The 19,177-nt window shown below is 36.1% G+C and overlaps 1 protein-coding gene across 1 annotated transcript; it reads right to left on the bottom strand.

Moving 5' to 3' along the window:
• Positions 1 to 947: 947 nt before the first annotated feature.
• Positions 948 to 1,385, bottom strand: LOC120255654 (ferredoxin, root R-B1-like). Its single transcript, XM_039263429.1, has one exon. It carries the CDS (start codon positions 1,383 to 1,385, stop codon positions 948 to 950), a length of 438 nt encoding a protein of 145 aa, XP_039119363.1.
• Positions 1,386 to 19,177: the final 17,792 nt, after the last annotated feature.

Genomic DNA, 19,177 nt, shown 5'->3' with positions numbered 1-19,177 from the left:
GTGTTATATGTATATCCTACGCTTTGAACTTATATATTTTAATGAAGGACGATGACCAATAAATACCACAGTGAAAATATTTTATTGCAATATTTATCACTATAACAAAAAACTCAATTTGCGACACATTTTTGCTACACAAAAAATACAAAATGTGTCGCAGATCACAATTTGCAACATAATTTGCGACACGACAAAATGTGTCGCGTTTCAGATGTCGCAAATTTTTGCGACATTTTTGAAAAATGTGTCGTAAAATTTGTGACACAAAATGAAAACGTTGCAAATTTTATCGCAATTCATACGTATTCTAAGACAATATTTGCAAAATAATTTGCAACGATATGCGACATTTTTTGCAGCACATTTTGTGTCTCGCAAATTGTATTGCAAATGTGTAAAATTTTTTGCAACAAACCTTACAACACATTTTGATTGTCGCAAAACTTTTTATGTAACAAATTGTGTTGCAAATGTATGAGAATTTTTGCAACAAATCTTGCGACACATTTTAATTGTCACAAAAGTTTTGTGTCTGAAATATTGTTGCAAATGTGTGACTTTTTGCAACAAATCTTGCGACATATTTTGATTGTCGGAAATTATGTTGCAACTTTGTGAAATATTTTGCGACACATTTTTGTTGTCACAAATTAATTATTCATAACAAATAAAATTGTGAAATGATTTGCGATTATTTGCAATAATTTTTTATATATTTTTTTACAAACCTGTTTTAAAACCTAATTTATAATCCTCAACAATAACTTTTATAATATTTTGCAAAATAAGTATTCCGGTATATAAATATCAAAAACAACAATTCAATACAAAATATAATTATCCAAACATCTAATACAATAAACCAATACAAAATATAATGATCCAAACATTTAATAGGGTAATCTAATACAAAATATAATAGTCTAAACATCTAATATACCAAATCAATTCAGGATGACACAGCCAGATCTTGGGTAGGAGACACAAGTCAGGATGTAGCCTTTGCTCACATGTGAGTTACCAAGGAATGATCCATCAAATTGATTAACAATGCTAGATTTCAGCTGCTTGGCACAAATCGAACATGCACCAACATGCCACGAGTAGGGTAACTCTACCCCTGCGGTCTCAGCTATGTCGAGAATGTAGGTGTCATTAGGGGCATCAAATTCATGTTGTTGACGATCTGGTCCAATGAGCTTCACCTTGTAAACTGCCATTGTTGTTGCCTTGAAGCCATTAAATGACTTTAGACCAAAATATTTTGAGTAGCTCTTGGAGAAGCTGAGAGAGAACGGTGATCTCCTGAGTAACAAAGAGGGGCCTTGGCTTTCAACACAACCTTTAAAGGTGGAAACAGTTGGGAGTGCAACAGTCGACATTGTCTAAGCTGGCTCAACCAAGAAAACATAATTATTAAGAGGAAGTGCTCCACTATTTTGCAAGTATATTTACAAATAAGTTTATGATTTTTTAAGGGGATAGTCTGAAATTTTGCTAGTGAAACATGCTTAACAGTAGACATTACAAAGACCATATCCACTGCAAGACAACAGAAATAGCTAATAGGCAAGCTTCCCTAATCATAAAGCAAAAAGTGCAACACAAACAAAAGGAGGTTGAAGATAATCAACTTTCTAGATCACTGAAATGTAACAACATTACCTGATGGCAAATATTCTAGCTGAATCATCTAAAAAATTCTCTCTCTTTTTGGAAAAAGAATGAACTACATTTGTTAGGAAGACAAAAGCAAAGGAGAAAAATAATATCACAAGTGGATAGTAAGACTAGCAAGCCAATGCAGGTGTCCTTGATCTGACATGTGACTTGGAAGGACTAACATGAAGCTCACATCAAAACACTAGATAAGACCACCCAAAGAAGGAAGCAAATTATTTAAAAGAAAACCTTAAAGCTCGTAACCAGATGTGCAGGACATTTCATTTTTTTCAAACATAGAAGTGACATGCAAAGACTAGAAAGAGGTCAATTTTCATTCAATCAAAATGGTAAATTACTAAATTTACAAGTAGGAACATAACTTGTTTTTGTTTTATCTCATCATCTCATCTTTTAAGCATGGTACAAAAAATAAAGATTATTTGTCATATATTGAGCTTCTTTTCTTTATAGAGATATCATCATATAGTATAGCAAAAACCACTTAAAAAAATTAACCATAGTCATAGACAAAAAAATTAAGTTAGACCAATTCTATCGTAAGTAGATGAATGGATTCAAGGGCAAAAAGAGTGAAAAATGAAAAATGCAAAAGGGCGAATGGCGTAAGTAATTTGATATCATGCCCGCACAAACCGCAAATTTGATAGAATCTATTAAGGAACACATGGCGCACAATCACATTATCAAACATTTCCATGCAACATATTTAGATATACAGTTTTCTTAAATGCTATTCATCGACAAATATCTACCGAGGTTAAGATGCAATGTTAAGTACAGTAAAAATATATGACTCTAAAAGATAGTTGTGATCCATGTGCACAAAACCTACTACGATGTGATTGAAACTTAATATTCAAGTTAGTATGAGCAGAAAAATGAGATATGCAATGGATAAGAAGTAACGTGCTCTCGCAAAAAGGTACCTAGAAAACAAAAAAGTTTGATTCAAGAATTTAGGAAAAAAAAAGACTCACAAGTCAAAAGTCTTATGAAAAAAGGAATAGGACCTTGGAATACTTCTTCCATCTAAAGCATTTCTTGCTTCAGAGACAGCTCCTCGAATCGATGAACTCGTATCAACACCTAGAGAATTTTGGTAGCTTGATCAATGATTCAATATATATTATGAGCTAAAAACAAGAAACAAATGGGATGAAAACAACTCGAAAAACTAGCAGACCTTTTTCAATCTAGGTCAATTTTGTGAACAAACCCGAAAAAGAGAGCACCTAAGAATTATAAAGGGCAACATGATGATAAATGAAGATGGCAACATTTGAAAGTGTTCATCATAATATTCACATGAATAGGGTTTTAAAGAGTAAAAGACAACTCGCAATTGATATCATTTCAAGGGTGGAAAGGCACTCAGAATAAGAGCATGACAATTCATCAAACTCCAGCTCCATCATAAATAGTGCAATATAAACATACAAGAGGAGTACGATGTATGGGACCTATGGGTGAGAAAAAAAAATGATGCAAACTAAACACTCATTGATATGAGTGAGAAAAGATAATCTAGACATCCTTCAACATATGTGTATCACTAGTGATCGAAAACATCTACTCTACTTTTCAGCTGACTCAATTTATTGAGTCATGATGAATGGTGTCATTGACTCCAAAAGCGTGATAGCAAAAAAAGTTAATGCGTATGAAAAACCCACATGTTTCATTATTTAACAAACTTTATAGATGTACATGATAGTCATATATGCATCTTACCAATCCACAAAATCACCTCTAAAAACTCGAGATCTCTCTCGCCAACATCCCCAAAGAAAAATCTTGTTATAGCTTGTGGTTACAAAGTCTATGAGCTCATGAAGTTTCGATACCTATAATTAAGCATTTCTAAGTCGTTGATAGGTACATTGCAATAAATTAGAGGATAATGACAAAGGAAACTTACCACCCAACTTTCTGGTAATGGTAGATTCAAAAGAGAATCTTCTCGCATCAAACCTGAAAATGGTACAATAATATAAGTACTTAATGATGGTATTAATGGATAAGAGGCTCAGCTCAAAAGTATAATAAGTTTTAGAAAGAAAATTTATGTTTTATTCCTTTCATAAATTAATAATTTCTAATTTCTCACAGTTAAGGTGACTCAAGCACATACTGGCGTATAACTTTGGAAAAATTTTGGCATCATAGTTTGGCTCATGAAATTAAACCATCTGAATCATCTTCCTAAGCACCTGAACTAGCAAAAAAGAATAAAAATTCTTCAGCAGGTGATCATTGGGTATACTCTATGAATTGGTTGGTTTGTCTTCATGAGATATGAAGATCAGTGCATATCTAAAAAGTTGCAACATATCAACTTTTCATTAGCGTAAATGGAGGCCAACCAATTATGCCTTGAGGGCAATACAATGGCTAACACTTCGTGCAAGTGCTTTAAAAGGGTATTATGGATTTGAGTATGATATTGTGGTTATTTTATTGAACAATTCGAGAGATCCCAAAGAAGTATGAAAAGATCCATATAAATGTTTATCATATCACTCAAAGGTTCAATGGAGTTTGCATTCGCTTTCTAGCAAATTTCTGCATTCTATTTGTAAGGTTGGGAAGGCTAAAAATTGTGTGCATGCAAGTTGATGGCCCTAATACTGTGGTATTTCTCAATTTCACTGAAAAAGAGGAATTCTTAGTCCAAGATGACACTTTTTTTCCTTTTTTTAAAAGATAACATATTGAAGGAAGCATGGAAAATTTTATGTAAATTTTTAATGTAAGAAAAAAATATGGCAGACATAAATTAAAAAATTTATTTCAAAAACCACATTAGCAATAGAATTGATGCCATATCGCTAGCCTCCACAACCTCGCTATATATTTTGACACCACCATACAAGTAAAACAAAAGAAACTATGAACCTTGTATACCAATAAACCTGGCCCTATGCGACTCTATCTCGATTCACTAGGTAGATTTTGTAATACAAACTTGCCAAAGATTCCACAGCTTTGTTAGTGAAAGCCTTGTTAGAGTTCAATCTCTCAGATGGACAAATTAAGGTCCCTGAAATAATGCAATAAGAAAAGTAGGAAGAATTCTTTTAAAAAGACCCCTCTCTCTCTCTCTCTCAATTTGAAAGATTAACAAATAAAAATTTTTTAGGGAAGAAACTCGCGTAGTCGTCCCCAAAGAAAGAGTGAATCAGTAAAGCATCCTTGCCATATTCCTTGATAATATCGATAGGATCTATCATGTTTCCTAATGATTTTGACATTTTTTTCGTCCCCTCGAACATCATAACGACAAAACAAATTATTGAATCGCTAAAGACATGTTAATTTTGAAACATCCAATCACAAAGTGGAAGTAAATCATAAAATACATTCATGGAGGTAAAACGTACATTGAAGCGGATAAATATCAGGTCAAAGCATTACATCTTTGTAGCTAGGAACATTTGAAAGCAAGTAGATGGAACACATCTACAGACATGACATTACCTTAGGGTGGATGGATGGGTTGCATGAAGGATGCACTAACGTAAAATAGTATAAATACTAATAAGATATACAAACTATAGAAAACAAAAAGAATAATGGAACCATAATAATATGTTTCCTTATAGTGAAGAGTAATACATATTATTAGTATAAAGTAAAGAATCACACATTAGTGAGCAATGCAACAAAACAAATCAACTCATAACATAAAATAGAGTTGAATAAACATCGATATATTTAGGGATGATTCATTATCTCTAAAAAATCAATTAGGCCTTGCTCTACCTAAAGGCAACTAATCAAGGGACTTCAAGAAATAAAAGAGTAATAATAGTTTTGAATCCATGTGAATTAGGATTATATTTGGTTGAGTCACAGAGTTTCTATACAAGAACATGTTTGATTTTCACTTCATAAATTAACTGGGATTGGGTATCATACCAAAAGAAAGTGTATCAATGATTCTCAGAATATGTATAGGAAAAGAAGAATAAGGTCATGTAATTCCATCGATGAAGATTTGTTGGGGTTATCAATTATGGTGATGGAAGTAAACAACCTTATGGAATATGAAAGACAAGAAAAAAGACAGGAACTTCTACAGAACTGTATTGATGGCTATGCCAAGTAATCCATGAATGAAAAATGGATTCCTGATACAAGAGGATTCCGGGAGGCAAATGTATGCAAATTGGCCACGCAAGAAAACAAAAAAATTTCCTTGTATTGAAACAATGAACCTAAGATGCATATGACCAATCTGACCGATGTGCCAAATTCACAACCCACCCCCTCCCTCTCTCCCTCCCCATCATACTAATTCTTATGCAAATTCTCAAGTAATAAATGGACAAACAAAGAACATAAATTTCACTAGAAGATGAGGATTTAACACTATAGCCTTGGTTCCACATGCAATAAGAGCAACTTGATGTAGATTATACATCAGATACCCAAACTGACTAACAAAATTGGAAAAACCCCTATGTAAAATAGGGCACAACCAAACATTCATAAGATAATTACAAAACTAACCTGCTAGTAAACCAATTCATATAAAAGTATTCATATATGTCAATAGAAAACATAATGTATCAAAAGAAACAAGTAATTCCATCATGTGGAACTACTGGTTCACAAAGAATTTCAATCACACCTCAGGATGCACAGCAGCGGCTACATCACCAAACAATGGCTCAAGATGATTGGTTGCTATCATCAACCAGTCACTCTTGTATCATGAATACCGTGAAATTTTGAAATCAGTACAGATAACTAAATACAAAAGAAGTCACAGGAAATAAAAATGGTAATCTCTACAGGCTGCAATCTTTCTACAAGAACAAAAATAGAATTTCAGCAGCAGGGATCATCACTTCAGCATAGTATCCCTGTACAGTTGATTTTGTGTTTTAAAAGATATTGTCATATTGTCTCATTTTCTTTGAGCGCCAAGTCTTGGTCCTATTCTCTTTCCTTACTTTTCTTCTCAATATAGATATGCTCTTCTCTTTTATTCTCCCTCTACTGCAGTCCAATTTATTGAGATACAAGCCTCCAACTAGGAAGTTTCTTTAGCAAAGATAGACAAGGACATGTGAGTACTTGTTGTAGCATCAGATGCTCTAATTCTTGGAATATATTCATTTGCTAACTAATTACAATGGCCTTTTGGTATAAGTGAGTGCTTGTTGAACAATGTAGTATTGAATTCCCTAATGTTCTAGACTACAGCATTCAGCTACCACAGATCCACAGATCTACACCATTTCTAGTACATCATTAAAACAATTCATCAAGCTAGATTTGCTTTTGCTATATAAATTGTTTTGACACAAACTCTCCCTTACCGTTATCAACAATATCAAAAACGAAAGGAATGCAAAAGCTTGAAAATAAAAAAAGGATAAAGACTCAATTGGCTGACTTAGAGAATTGGGAAAGGACTCACCAAATGGATAACATCAATGCTGACAATCACCAGCTTCAAGATCTTCAATGGTAACAAGAAAGACATTACCAACAACATCACCAGAGCTCTTGTTGTTGACAATTTCTTGCCCATTTAAATACTGAATATAAACTGTTAGTTCCTCCGGTGTGGTTTGTGGGTATTAAGTAACACTTAAGCACTCATAAAAGTCTCACACAAACCAATAAAGAAAAAGCACACAAACAAACACAAGGAGACACAAAACGTTGGTAACCTAGTTCGGCGTCCACTAGCCTATGTCTGGGGGGCCAAGCCCGGAGATAAACAATCCACTAAAAGAGGTAAAAATAGATGAGTACAAACACTTGTCACTCACACTCTCAACAATAAAGATCACTACCCTCTCTAGATTGTTTGGTGCTCACACACTCTCCTGAAAGAGTCACTCAAGAGTCACACCTTACAATCTACGAGCAAGGTAGCTTATATAGACACCTCAACGTCCTAAATATAGCACATACCTCTTTTAGAATCTCCGCGGCTACTAATTTAAAAACTCGCTGAAATTAGTCTGTGCAACTCTTGTTGTAACATGAATTGCAACATGGCCCCTCGATCAGCGACTTGATCGAGTTCAGTTACGCTACGGATGACCTCAAGACCCATCAACCTCCCGGTCATGCTTAGTCCGAGTCGATGCGACCCAAATCTCCCGATCCCGACCGCCAGCAACTAGCCTACCTCCTCGTTCCTCATCACACGTCCCCTCGCAAGGCGCACGTCCCCTGTGCGTCTTCAATGAAACTTGCCAAACTTAGTCTTCAATCCACCTAAATTTGGTCTTCAAAGATTCTCCAAACTTGATCTTCAATTCACCCAAGTTTGGTCCTCAAATCTCACAGTTAATAGACTTCAATGATTCTCATCAAGGATTCTTCAAATCATATCTCCTTCATTCACACCATGAATAGATCTTTCTTTAATTAAGCTCCACCATATTTAGTCTTCAATCAAATCACCTAAATATGGTCTTGATATGATCTTGTCTTCAAGTTGTAATGCATTGCCAAAAATAACTCCACCAAGATCTTTAAGATAGCTTCACCATGATCTTCAAGATATTTGGCTCCATGTTAGAGACTTACTAAAAATAGCTCCATCAAGATCTTCAAGATGTTTTCCTTGCACTCCAAGTCTCCATGCTTGCCACATCATCAATTATGCCTTGTCACCATGGTTGCCACGTCACTTGGTCTAGGTGTCAAATCATGCCAATAAATAGTGCGGTCGCACTAACATAAACAATTTTTCTATGCACTTAGGCAGGTTCAGATGAGGAAGCATAATATAAAACCAATGAAATTGCCTGATTTAGATCAGCCTGGGAAAAAACCTTCAGCTTACTATATATAAAGGCAAATAACTATAAGATCCTTTGAGAAACAACCTAACTTCAAAGCAATACCAAGACAAAAAAAAACATGAATTGGACCACCTGTGATTGATCACTAGCCTTAGATAGAAAAATTCAGCGGGAAAACAATGAAAGTAGATTAAAGTTAGCACTGATCTCTAAATGATGGGAGAAATGAACATGAATTCGAACTCAAACCTACATATTTAATCAATATAACCTCTATTGGTGGATCAACCTTTGGTGATATATAACCGGTATTAATGAAAAAAAAATTCTTATAATTCTTTTATGAAAATTAAGTAGTTAATCATATAAAGTTGGTAAATATACTAAATTAAACCCTAAATGCATGTTAAATAAAGTGAGGAGGAGAGAGAGACATACCAATTTAAATCAATATAAATAGAGTTTTGAAGGCACTAATACCAAATAGTCATGCTTATTTTTTAAAAAAATTGTCAAAACTTGTGAAGAATGTGAAGAATGGTAAAGCTAGAGGATTGAAAACAAGTGTCCATGGAGGAGTTATCTTGTAATTACCCACAAACTAAAAGCCACCTTTTTGGATGGGAAAAATATATTTTTTTATTGTTAAACTTTGCGACACATTTTGAGATGCCAATAAATCTTTGCAAATAATGTGTTTCAATCTGTGTCGCAAACCAAGTCGTGGCCATCGTCTTCTCTCTTCTTCTTCTTCTCAAGAATTTCCAGGCGAGATATAATCTTCTGCTTTTGTTTGGCAATGATGAACAATTCTGCAGATAATGCTCGTTGCCTCCTCTCCACATCTTCTAGTTGCTCTTTCAACATCTTCTCATATTCTTTTTCTACCAATAGATTTGCCTCTTCTTCATCTTCAGGCATTGATGGTGGAGACACCCTTCCTACAGGTAAATCAATCTTCTTACCTGGGCTGAACAGTTTTTGAGAAATTTTCAACTTCTTTACTGCTGTGACTACTTCTCCCTTCCTGAGTTGTACTCCATGTTGTAACAAATACTGCGACAGCAGTGCAGGATATCCAAGTGATGTTGAAGAGTTTGAACAGTCAGCTTCTTTAACAATATTCTGGAAGATTAGCCTTCCCAGATTAAACTTCTTCCCAGTTCCAATAGCAAACAACAATAGAGCGAGCTCCTTCACTATGCTGGAATTGTGCGGGGCTGGTAACCAATTCTGAGTGCCAAGTCTAAACAGAACATTGTACTTGGCCGTAAGGGTGGATGCTGGGATTCTTGTCTCTTCTCCCCAAGACTCTGTCCTTCCTCCAGTGATCTCTTTCAGAACTTCTTCATTCAACTCAAGCCCTTCTTCATAGTTTCCCTTCACCTCTGGTTTAAACTCCAAGAATTTATTCAAACAAGTGGGAGTAAAAAGGGATCCACTTACCCTCGAACATAGACTCTAGTAATGCCTTTGTCGATGGTAGTAAATTCATCGTAGAAACTCTTGGACCAATGACAAACCGTAGCTTTTCGGAAAATGTTGCAGACTTGTATAAACTTCTTTGTTGCAGCAACTCAGTTAATCCATACTTCTCAAAAGCTCCTTCATCAATCATCCTTTCAACCACAATACCTCTCTCTTCAACAGATTCAAACTTCTTCTTGGATGCTTTGTCATAAAATCTGTCTTCATCACTGTCTTTTGCCTATTGGGTTGCTTTCTTCTTCTTTTCTTTCTTAGAGCTTGCTGATGGTTTCTCCCCCTGTTTTGCTACTTCAGTACACCTTCTCTTGTACCTAGGGGAAGCTTCTACTTCGGGATCAGAGAAAGACTTTCTTTTGGACTTGCTAACCTTCTCCTTTTTCTGGATTTTCTTTCTTGACTGGGCCTTCTTTTCAGACACTACTTTCTTCCCTTTAGCAATCTGGGCAACACGGTCTTTGAGTGGGATCTCATCAGAACTATGTGAACTTTCTGATGTTGCAGGAGTTGTTGTAACTTGTGCAGTGATATGGTTAGTATCTGTAGGTGCTTCAGCATGTCGGTGTAGATCACCCAGAACTTCACTTAGAATAGTAGCAGCCTCTTTTTCAGCACTAGTGGGAGCATCTGTACTTCTTTCTCCAACAGTTTCTTCTGCTTGTGCTCGGTCTGCTTCTTTTTCTGCAGCATCTTCATCCCTAGCCTGTTGCTTTTCTGAACCTTCTCCTACTGGAACTGTAGCGGAGTCCTCCTGTTCATCTTCCTCTTTCTCTGAACATAGGCTCCTGGGAAAGACTCACGAACCCATCTCAAAAGATCATCTCTGTCTTTGACGCCTGAAGGCACATCTTGAGACGATGTTTGTGCATCTACTTTTCTGCCAGCATCCTGAGGGGAGACATAAGGGACAATCGCTTTCCCAAAATCTGCTGATTCTTCTCTCCTTGGTGGGCTTTCACCAGAATCAGTCCCTGTCATCCTTACTTCTGCAATTCGGGCAGCAATTTCTTATGGGGTTGGTGGAGCACGGCGGGCCATCCTCTTCGTCCTAATTTTTTTCTCACTGTCTTCGTTTCTTTCTTCTCTCTCTCTCTCTCCTGATTTCAAAAACAATCTTTGGAAACAAATTGGGATATTAGGGTTTTTATGCCCCCATTAATTAGTTATAACTTCCAAGGCACCCTTTAAAAAAAAATCTTTTTTCAAAAATAATCCCTCTCCTTTTTGAATATTTTTTTTTTATTTTCCCTCCTTTTTATTTCCATTTTTTTTTCTTAACTTTGAGAGACATCAAGAGATTTTCACTCCTTGGAGTGTTTTGCTTGTTGACTTCATAGGACCTCGGTCAACATATTGATTGTTGTACCATAATGTTGTACCTGTCTGATTTATCACCATCTTCAAACCTGAATTGGAGGACTCTTCTTCTTCTCTTGGTACTTCACCTTTTCGAATCCACAATTTCTTGATTACAATAGTCTTCCCTCTGACTTTTCTTTTAATGATTGCTTCTTCATGTCCAATTATTCTTCCACTTTTCAAGTCTTCTTTCAATTTGTTGCACTTGGGTCTTATGTGGCCAGTTTCTCCACAATGAAAGCATGTAGGCACTTCACTTTTTGGTTCTTCCCTTGCTTTGACTTGTTTTTCTTAAACATTTTGTTGGGCAGTTGACTTGATAAACACAACTCCTGAATCTTCTGTCTTGACACTTGAGCTTTCTCCAATATACCCAATACCATGTCGGGCTTTACTAGTTCTTCCAACTGAAAGAATCTCGTCAAGCTTGGCAGTACCCTTGTCCATGGAGTCCAAGGTCTTCTCAGCATTGAACAGCTTTTCTTTACATATACTCAACTTTTCCTCCAAGCGTTGGTTTTGCAACATCATATCATTAAATCTGTTCATTATGAGTTTATAGTTTGTGAGAAGATCATTTTCTGTTACCTCATTGTACTCACTGTCAGTTTCAATGGATGTTGTAGCTGATGTTGCAACATATTCTGCAACAGGCGTAGATCCATTTATCACAGCAGGAAAGGACGTATGATGGTTGCTCAGACTTCCTTCATCATCTTCTTCAGTGCTACCATCTGAGTCATCACTCCATCTAGCATTCAGTAATTTTCCTTTCTTTCTGAGAGTATTAGCACACTCGGCTTGATAGTGCCCAAAGCCTCCACATTCTCTACACTTGATCTTCATGAGACGATCTTCAATTTCTTCCTTTTTGTGATGATCTTTGACTTTTTCCTTTTCTTTATTTAGACCATCTTTTCTTTGAAATTTCTTGCCTTGTGTCTTGTATCTTCTGAGCATGTCATGCATCTTTCTTGACAAGAAAACAATTTCTCTATCCTCTTCGTTTTCATCTTCTGTTATAATAGCCTGGTGTAACTCCTTCTGTTTTATTGCTTCAACCTTCAAGGCTATATCTTCTATTCTTCTTTCAGGATTAAGGTTCATCTCATATGCTTGCAAAGACCCCATCAGCTCATCAAGTTTCATAATTGAAATATCTCTTACTTCTTCTATTGCCGAGATTTTTGCATCAAATCTTCTTGGGAGTGATCTAAGAGTCTTCCGGACTAGCTTTTTATCCGAGTACTCCTTGCCGAGCGGGTAGGCTTGATTTGCAATGTCCATCAATTTAGCATTGAACATGGCTATCGTTTCATCTTCTCCCATCCTGAGATTTTTGAACATAGTGGTTAACATTTGAAGTTTGGATTCTCTTACCAAGTTGGTACCTTCATGTATGGTTTGAAGAATCTCCCAAGCTTTCTTGGCACTCTCGCATGTTGCAATATACTTGAACTGGTTCTCATCAACTCCTCCAAAGATTGCATTGAGAGCTTTCCCATTAGCATTAGCTTTGCGCATGTCTTCGACACTCCAACAGCTTTTCTTCTTCATGATCACGTTCTCGTCTTCATCAACTAGAGTAGAAGGAGACCATCCTTCTTCTATAGCAATCCATGCACTCTCATCAATGGACTTGATAAACGCTTTCATGCGAGCCTTCCAATATGGATAGTTGGATCCATTAAGCAACGGTGGTCGTGTGACGGAAGCTCCTTCTTTTCCGGCCATCAATGGAACTTGTTAGGACCTCGCCGACTTTGTAACCAAAGCGAATACGGCGACCAAGTCTCTGATACCACTTGTTAGTTCCTCCGGTGTGGTTTGTGGGTATTAAGTAAAACTTAAGCACTCATAGAAGTCTTACACAAAATAATAAAGAAAAAGCACACAAACAAACACAAGGAGACACACAACTTTGGTAACCCAGTTCAGCGTCCACTCGCCTACGTCTGGGCGGCCAAGACCGGAGATAAACAATCCACTAAAAGAGGTAAAAATAGATGAGTACAAACACTTGTCACTCACACTCTCAACAATAAAGATCACTACCCTCTCTAGATTGTTTGGTGCTCACACACTCTCCTCAAAGAGTCACTCAAGAGTCACACCTTACAATCTACGAGCAAGGTAGCTTATATAGACACCTCAACGTCCCCAAATATAGCACATACCTCTTTTTAGAATCTCCGCGGCTACTAATTTAAAAAACCCGCTGAATTAGTCATGCTGAACTCCCCGTTGTAACATGAATTGCAACATGGCCCTAATCACCGACTTGACCGAAGTTCCGTTACGCTATGGACGACCTCAAGACCCATCAACCTCCCGGTCATGCTTAGTCCGAGTCGATGCGACCCAAATCTCCCGATCCCGATCGCCCAGCAACTCAGCCTACCTCCTCGCCTCCTCATCATCAGCCCTCGCAAGGGGCGCACGTCCCTTGTGCGCCTTCAATGAAACTTGCCAAACTTAGTCTTCAATCCACCTAAATTTGGTCTTCAAAGATTCTCCAAACTTGATCTTCAATTCACCCAAGTTTGGTCCTCAAATCTTACCGTTAATAGACTTCAATGATTCTCATCAAGGATTCTTCAAATCATATCTCCTTCATTCACACCATGAATAGATCTTTCTTTAATTAAGCTCCACCATATTTAGTCTTCAATCAAATCACCTAAATATGGTTTTGATATGATCTTGTCTTCAAGTTGTAATGCATTGCCAAAAATAACTCCACCAAGATCTTTAAGATAGCTTCACCATGATCTTCAAGATATTTGGCTCCATGTTAGAGACTTACTAAAAATAGCTCCATCGAGATCTTCAAGATGTTTGCCTTGCACTCCAAGTTTCCATGCTTGCCACGTCATCAATTATGCCTTGTCACCATGGTTGCCACGTCACTTGGTCTAGGTGTCAAATCATGCCAATAAATAGTGCAGTCGCACTAACATAAACAATTTTTCTATGCACTTAGGCAGGTTCAGATGAGGAAGTATAATATAAAACCAATGAAATTGCCTGATTTAGATCAGCCTGGGAAAAAACCTTCAGCTTACTATATATAAAGGCAAATAACTATAAGATCCTTTGAGAAACAACCTAACTTCAAAGCAATACCAAGACAAAAAAAAACATGAATTGGACCACCTGTGATTGATCACTAGCCTTAGATAGAAAAATTCAGCGGGAAAACAATGAAAGTAGATTAAAGTTAGCACTGATCTCTAAATGATGGGAGAAATGAACATGAATTCGAACTCAAACCTATATATTTGATCAATATAACCTCTATTGGTTGATCAACCTTTGGTGATATATAACCGGTATTAATGAAAAAAAAATTCTTATAATTCTTTTACGAAAATTAAGTCGTTAATCATATAAAGTTGGTAAATATACTAAATTAAACCCTAAATGCAAGTTAAATAAAGTGAGGAGGAGAGAGAGACATACCAATTTAAATCAATATAAATAGAGTTTTGAAGGCACTAATACCAAATAGTCATGCTTATTTTTTAAAAAAATTGTCAAAACTTATGAAGAATGTGAAGAATGGTAAAGCTAGAGGATTGAAAACAAGTGTCCATGGAGGAGTTATCTTGCAATTACCCACAAACTAAAAGCCACCTTTTTGGCTGGGAAAAATATATTTTTTTATTGTTAAACTTTGCGACACATTTTGAGATGCCAATAAACCTTTGCAAATAATGTGTTTCAATCTGTGTCGCAAACCAAGTAGAGCTCCAAAATTTTGCAACATATTTTGCTAGGTCAATAGATTATTGCAAACAATGTGTTGCAATCTGTGTCGCAAACCAATTACATGCTATGTTCCAAAATTTATGACACATTTTGCGACGTTCTTGAATGGTTGTTTATTTGCAACGTAATTTGGTTCTTTCTGCAATAGTTTTGGTTTTTTGTCACACATTATTACAATTTGTGTTGCAAATTTGCAACATTTTTACACGTCGCAAATGTATGTGTCACAAATAACTTTTTTTTTGTAGTGTATGTTGTGTGTGAAATGAAGAAAGAATAATTTAAAATAAGATATTAAATGTACTATTTTCCTCAAAGAGGCTTTGGCAAGGGATTTTCAGGGTGGATTGGAGGATTGGGCTTTATTAAAATAAGATTGATTATTAATAGTAATATATAATCATGTTTTGATATATTACAATTAACTTGTGAATGTGTACCGTCGATAATAAGATTATCTATAGTTAAGAAATTTAATTACCCCAAAATTCGGGGAATAGAGAGGAATAAACTATATTGATAGTGAATGACATTTTTGCCCTTACTTGAAACTTAACTAAATAAAAATCATTAATTAAAATAATTAATTATAACAATTAAAGTAATAATAATTAACATAAATTGAGTCACTTAAATATTAATTTCTAATAATTAAATTAAATAATAATTAAAAAGAATCATTTAATATACATATTTCATTAGGTAATCAAAGCAAAATGACATTTTTGCCCCATTATAGATTTAAATAAATAAAATAGTTAATAGGAAAATTTAATTATGGTAATTAAAGTGCAATGACACTTTTACCCTTGGTAGGTGCTTAATTAAATAAAAATCATTAATCTAAATAATTATAGCAAATTTACTATCTTTGAAATAAATTGAAGAGGGTAATTAAAGTAATTTAAATAATTAAAATATTTAATTATTGAAATTATTTATAATCTAGTAAATTTACTTATTATTAAAAATCATCTATTATATATTAAATATCATTTATTTATAGCAAGCTACATAAAACTAATATCACCACATTTCTCTCTCATACCTGTTTAAATTTCCTACTCCCATTCCTTCCAATCAAACACGGTTTTTTTTTACTATTTTTATTCTCCCCATTTCCATTTCCCATCATCCCATTCACCCTAATCCTATTGCTCTCATTCTCATTCTCATTCTGCAAACCAAACCCAACCTTAAATGACTTATGTTCTCTTCAATGATACAACAAGCCAAAAAAGTAAGCTTTGGGATGCGGTAATTTTTGCCAACACCAAAAAAAGTCATAGATGAAAAGGAATTCAAAGTGAGTTTCTTGTTTCGCTGAATAGAATATGGCTGCAGATGTATTATAGGTGCATAGTAATAAGTTCTAAATGCTTAGTGTATTGGTCAAGGTGATTAGCAATGTACTTTATATGCTTAGCATATTGTGCTAATCATCTAATATCATGTTGTTTTTGCTTAGTATCCATCATGATCATTATGTATAGCTCATTAAGGACTTGATCCACAATAATAATCTTAACAAGTTGTTGATGATGGAAATGATGGTGCAACTACATGATATTGGAGCTTAAGTTTAATACAAACAAACCTAAATCCTCATAGGTTTTGAGTTTTACATACATTAGACTTGCATGTGTTGCACATTATCTCACCAAAAATGATGTCATTTGAAAGCTTAGATGCAAGCCTATTCTATCCTTTCACTTGCAATGTTATATACATTGAATCTCATTAAACGGGCTTTTTATGACTGATGAGTGCATTTTATATCATTTTACATATCTCCAATAGACTCATTCGCTTGTCTTTAAACATATTTTGTCTACAAATGATGTTATTTTGGGTATGTTTGTCTTTGTTGCAGGTTTTTAGGGCTCATAACACACATGGAGTGAAATCAGGGATAAAATCAACCAATGAAGACAATTCTTCTATGTGTCCAATGCGAGCACAAGTGGAGCACGAGCGTGCCATCTCTCCATGATTTCCTCTGTCTGGGATTTCTTAAGTTGTCAATGAGAGCACGGGTGAAGCACGGGGGTGCTTTCTCCCCATGATTACTTCAAGAAGAGATGATTCTATAATTTCAGGGGAAGTACGGTCTGCGTGCTGATTTCATGGGCATGCTGAAGCTAAGCACGGGTGGAGCACGATCGTGATCTCCCCGTGGTTTCCTCGAGTTGGCACTTACCCCTTTCACTCAGAAGCTTCAAGAAGAGCATCGTTTAAGCACGACCGTGCTTAGACAGTGTTGAGCCTAGAAAACCCCTTTTAATGACAAGACTTAAGGTTTTCTAAATTTCTTTGTTCGGGGGTTTTCTTCTTCAGCAGAGGAACCTTCAAGGGAATGAAGATTAGCCACCACCACTGGAGCTTAGGAGGCTAAGGGTGAGTTAGAGAAGCCGGAGGAGTGGAGTTGCCCATTCCATGGAGCTTTTGAAGTACATTTGAGGAGATTCTGTAAAAAGGGGAAAGTCTAGATGTCTCTCTTCCTTATGCTTGTTATTTTCTCTCATTTTTAAGAATTCATGAAGGGCTAACCATTCCACGGTTCCCGAGATTGTGAACTATATTGTTTTTGATACTTTGACTACTTGAGTTCTAATGCCTATGGACTTCTATTATTTTCTTGTGTTATTCATATGTTTGCATAACTTGGCATGATTAATTTTCGTAGATGCTTGTATTAAACATTGCGTGTGTGGATTACCATAGTTGTGATAACCTAGTGTAGTTCAAAACTTGGCGCGTATGAAACTCATAGTTATGCTTGCAGAACTTGCCGTATCTGATACTCGTAGATGCAACATAGCTTTTGAGCACCCACAAGAATCTTAGAATGTACCTTGGTAGGCATTAGACTCAAGTCAATATCTTAGGCACTTAGGGATCTACCCGGGGCATTGACCTTTTGCTATCAACACTCAATCCTAGTCTACTTAGTTCTTCCACCCCTTTGATTTATTTTTATAGTAGTTAATTTCTTCATCACCTTTTTAGTTAACTAGACATTAGAGGATCAACCTGTACTAGAAGTTCAATCCTTGAGGTTCGACAACCCTACCACCTTAATAGGGTACCACTTTATTACTGGTAACTATCTATGAAGACATGGTCGGGAATCAGCAATAAAGTATATCAGAATATGCCTGACCAAATTTGGAAGGAGTAGGGTCCAGCATTGTTCGTCCTTCTGTTACGGTGAACAATTTTGAGTTGAAGCCAAACTTCATATAGATGGTGCAGTAGATGTGCCAGTTTAATGGGTTTTAGGATGAAGACCCATATGTGCACTTAAAGAACTTCTTGGAAATCTGCGACACATTTAAGGCAAACAATGTGCCTGAGGATGATGTTCGCCTTAGACTATTCCCATTCTCAGTGAGAGGAAGGGACAAGCAATGCTAAATTCCTTGCCACAAGGGTTTATCACCACATGGAAGCAGATGGCCGAGAGTTTTCTCACACAATACTTCTATCCTGTAAAGATTTCCAAGTTGAGGAGTGATATCTCCTCTTTCCTTTAGTTAGAATCTGAATCCTTGTACGACACTTGGGTAAGGTACAAGGAGATGCTGAGAAAATGCCTACAATATGGAATAGTAGAATGGATGCAAATCCAAATTTTCTGCAATGAGCTGAATTACACAATGACGCAGATGCTTAACGCATCCTCAGGTGGGTCTTTATGCAGCAAACAACCAAATGCTGCTTATAGCTTGATCGAAGAAATGTTAAGCAATGGCTATCAGTGGAGTTCTAAGAGAAATAAACTGGTAAAGGTCGCCGGTATTTATCAGGTGGATGCCATTACTACTCTTGCAGCATAGGTTGAAGTTGTCACAAAGCGGTTGGACAACATGCAGTCACTTTCTCAGGCTGTAGGACCTCCTTTTGAAGGCTAGGGGCCTCATAGTGAACCTTGTAGTTCTTCTTCTTCTGATATGGGTACTAGGCAAGCTGAACAAGTTAATTTTTTTGGGTAGAATAGGCATTATTAGAACAACCCATACAGTGGCACATACAATGTAGGGTGGATTAATCACCCGAACTTTTCTTAGAGTCAACTGGGGCAGGGACAAGTGCCCCAA

The sequence above is a fragment of the Dioscorea cayenensis genome, unplaced genomic scaffold (genome assembly GCF_009730915.1).
Source record: "Dioscorea cayenensis subsp. rotundata cultivar TDr96_F1 unplaced genomic scaffold, TDr96_F1_v2_PseudoChromosome.rev07_lg8_w22 25.fasta BLBR01001121.1, whole genome shotgun sequence".
Lineage (NCBI taxonomy): Eukaryota > Viridiplantae > Streptophyta > Magnoliopsida > Dioscoreales > Dioscoreaceae > Dioscorea > Dioscorea cayenensis.
This window is presented reverse-complemented; position numbering and strand designations above follow the sequence as displayed.

Bases quoted from the DNA above. Each gene is read 5' to 3' on its own strand.
- LOC120255654 (XM_039263429.1), bottom strand. From the start codon at position 1,385: ATGTCGACTGTTGCACTCCCAACTGTTTCCACCTTTAAAGGTTGTGTT.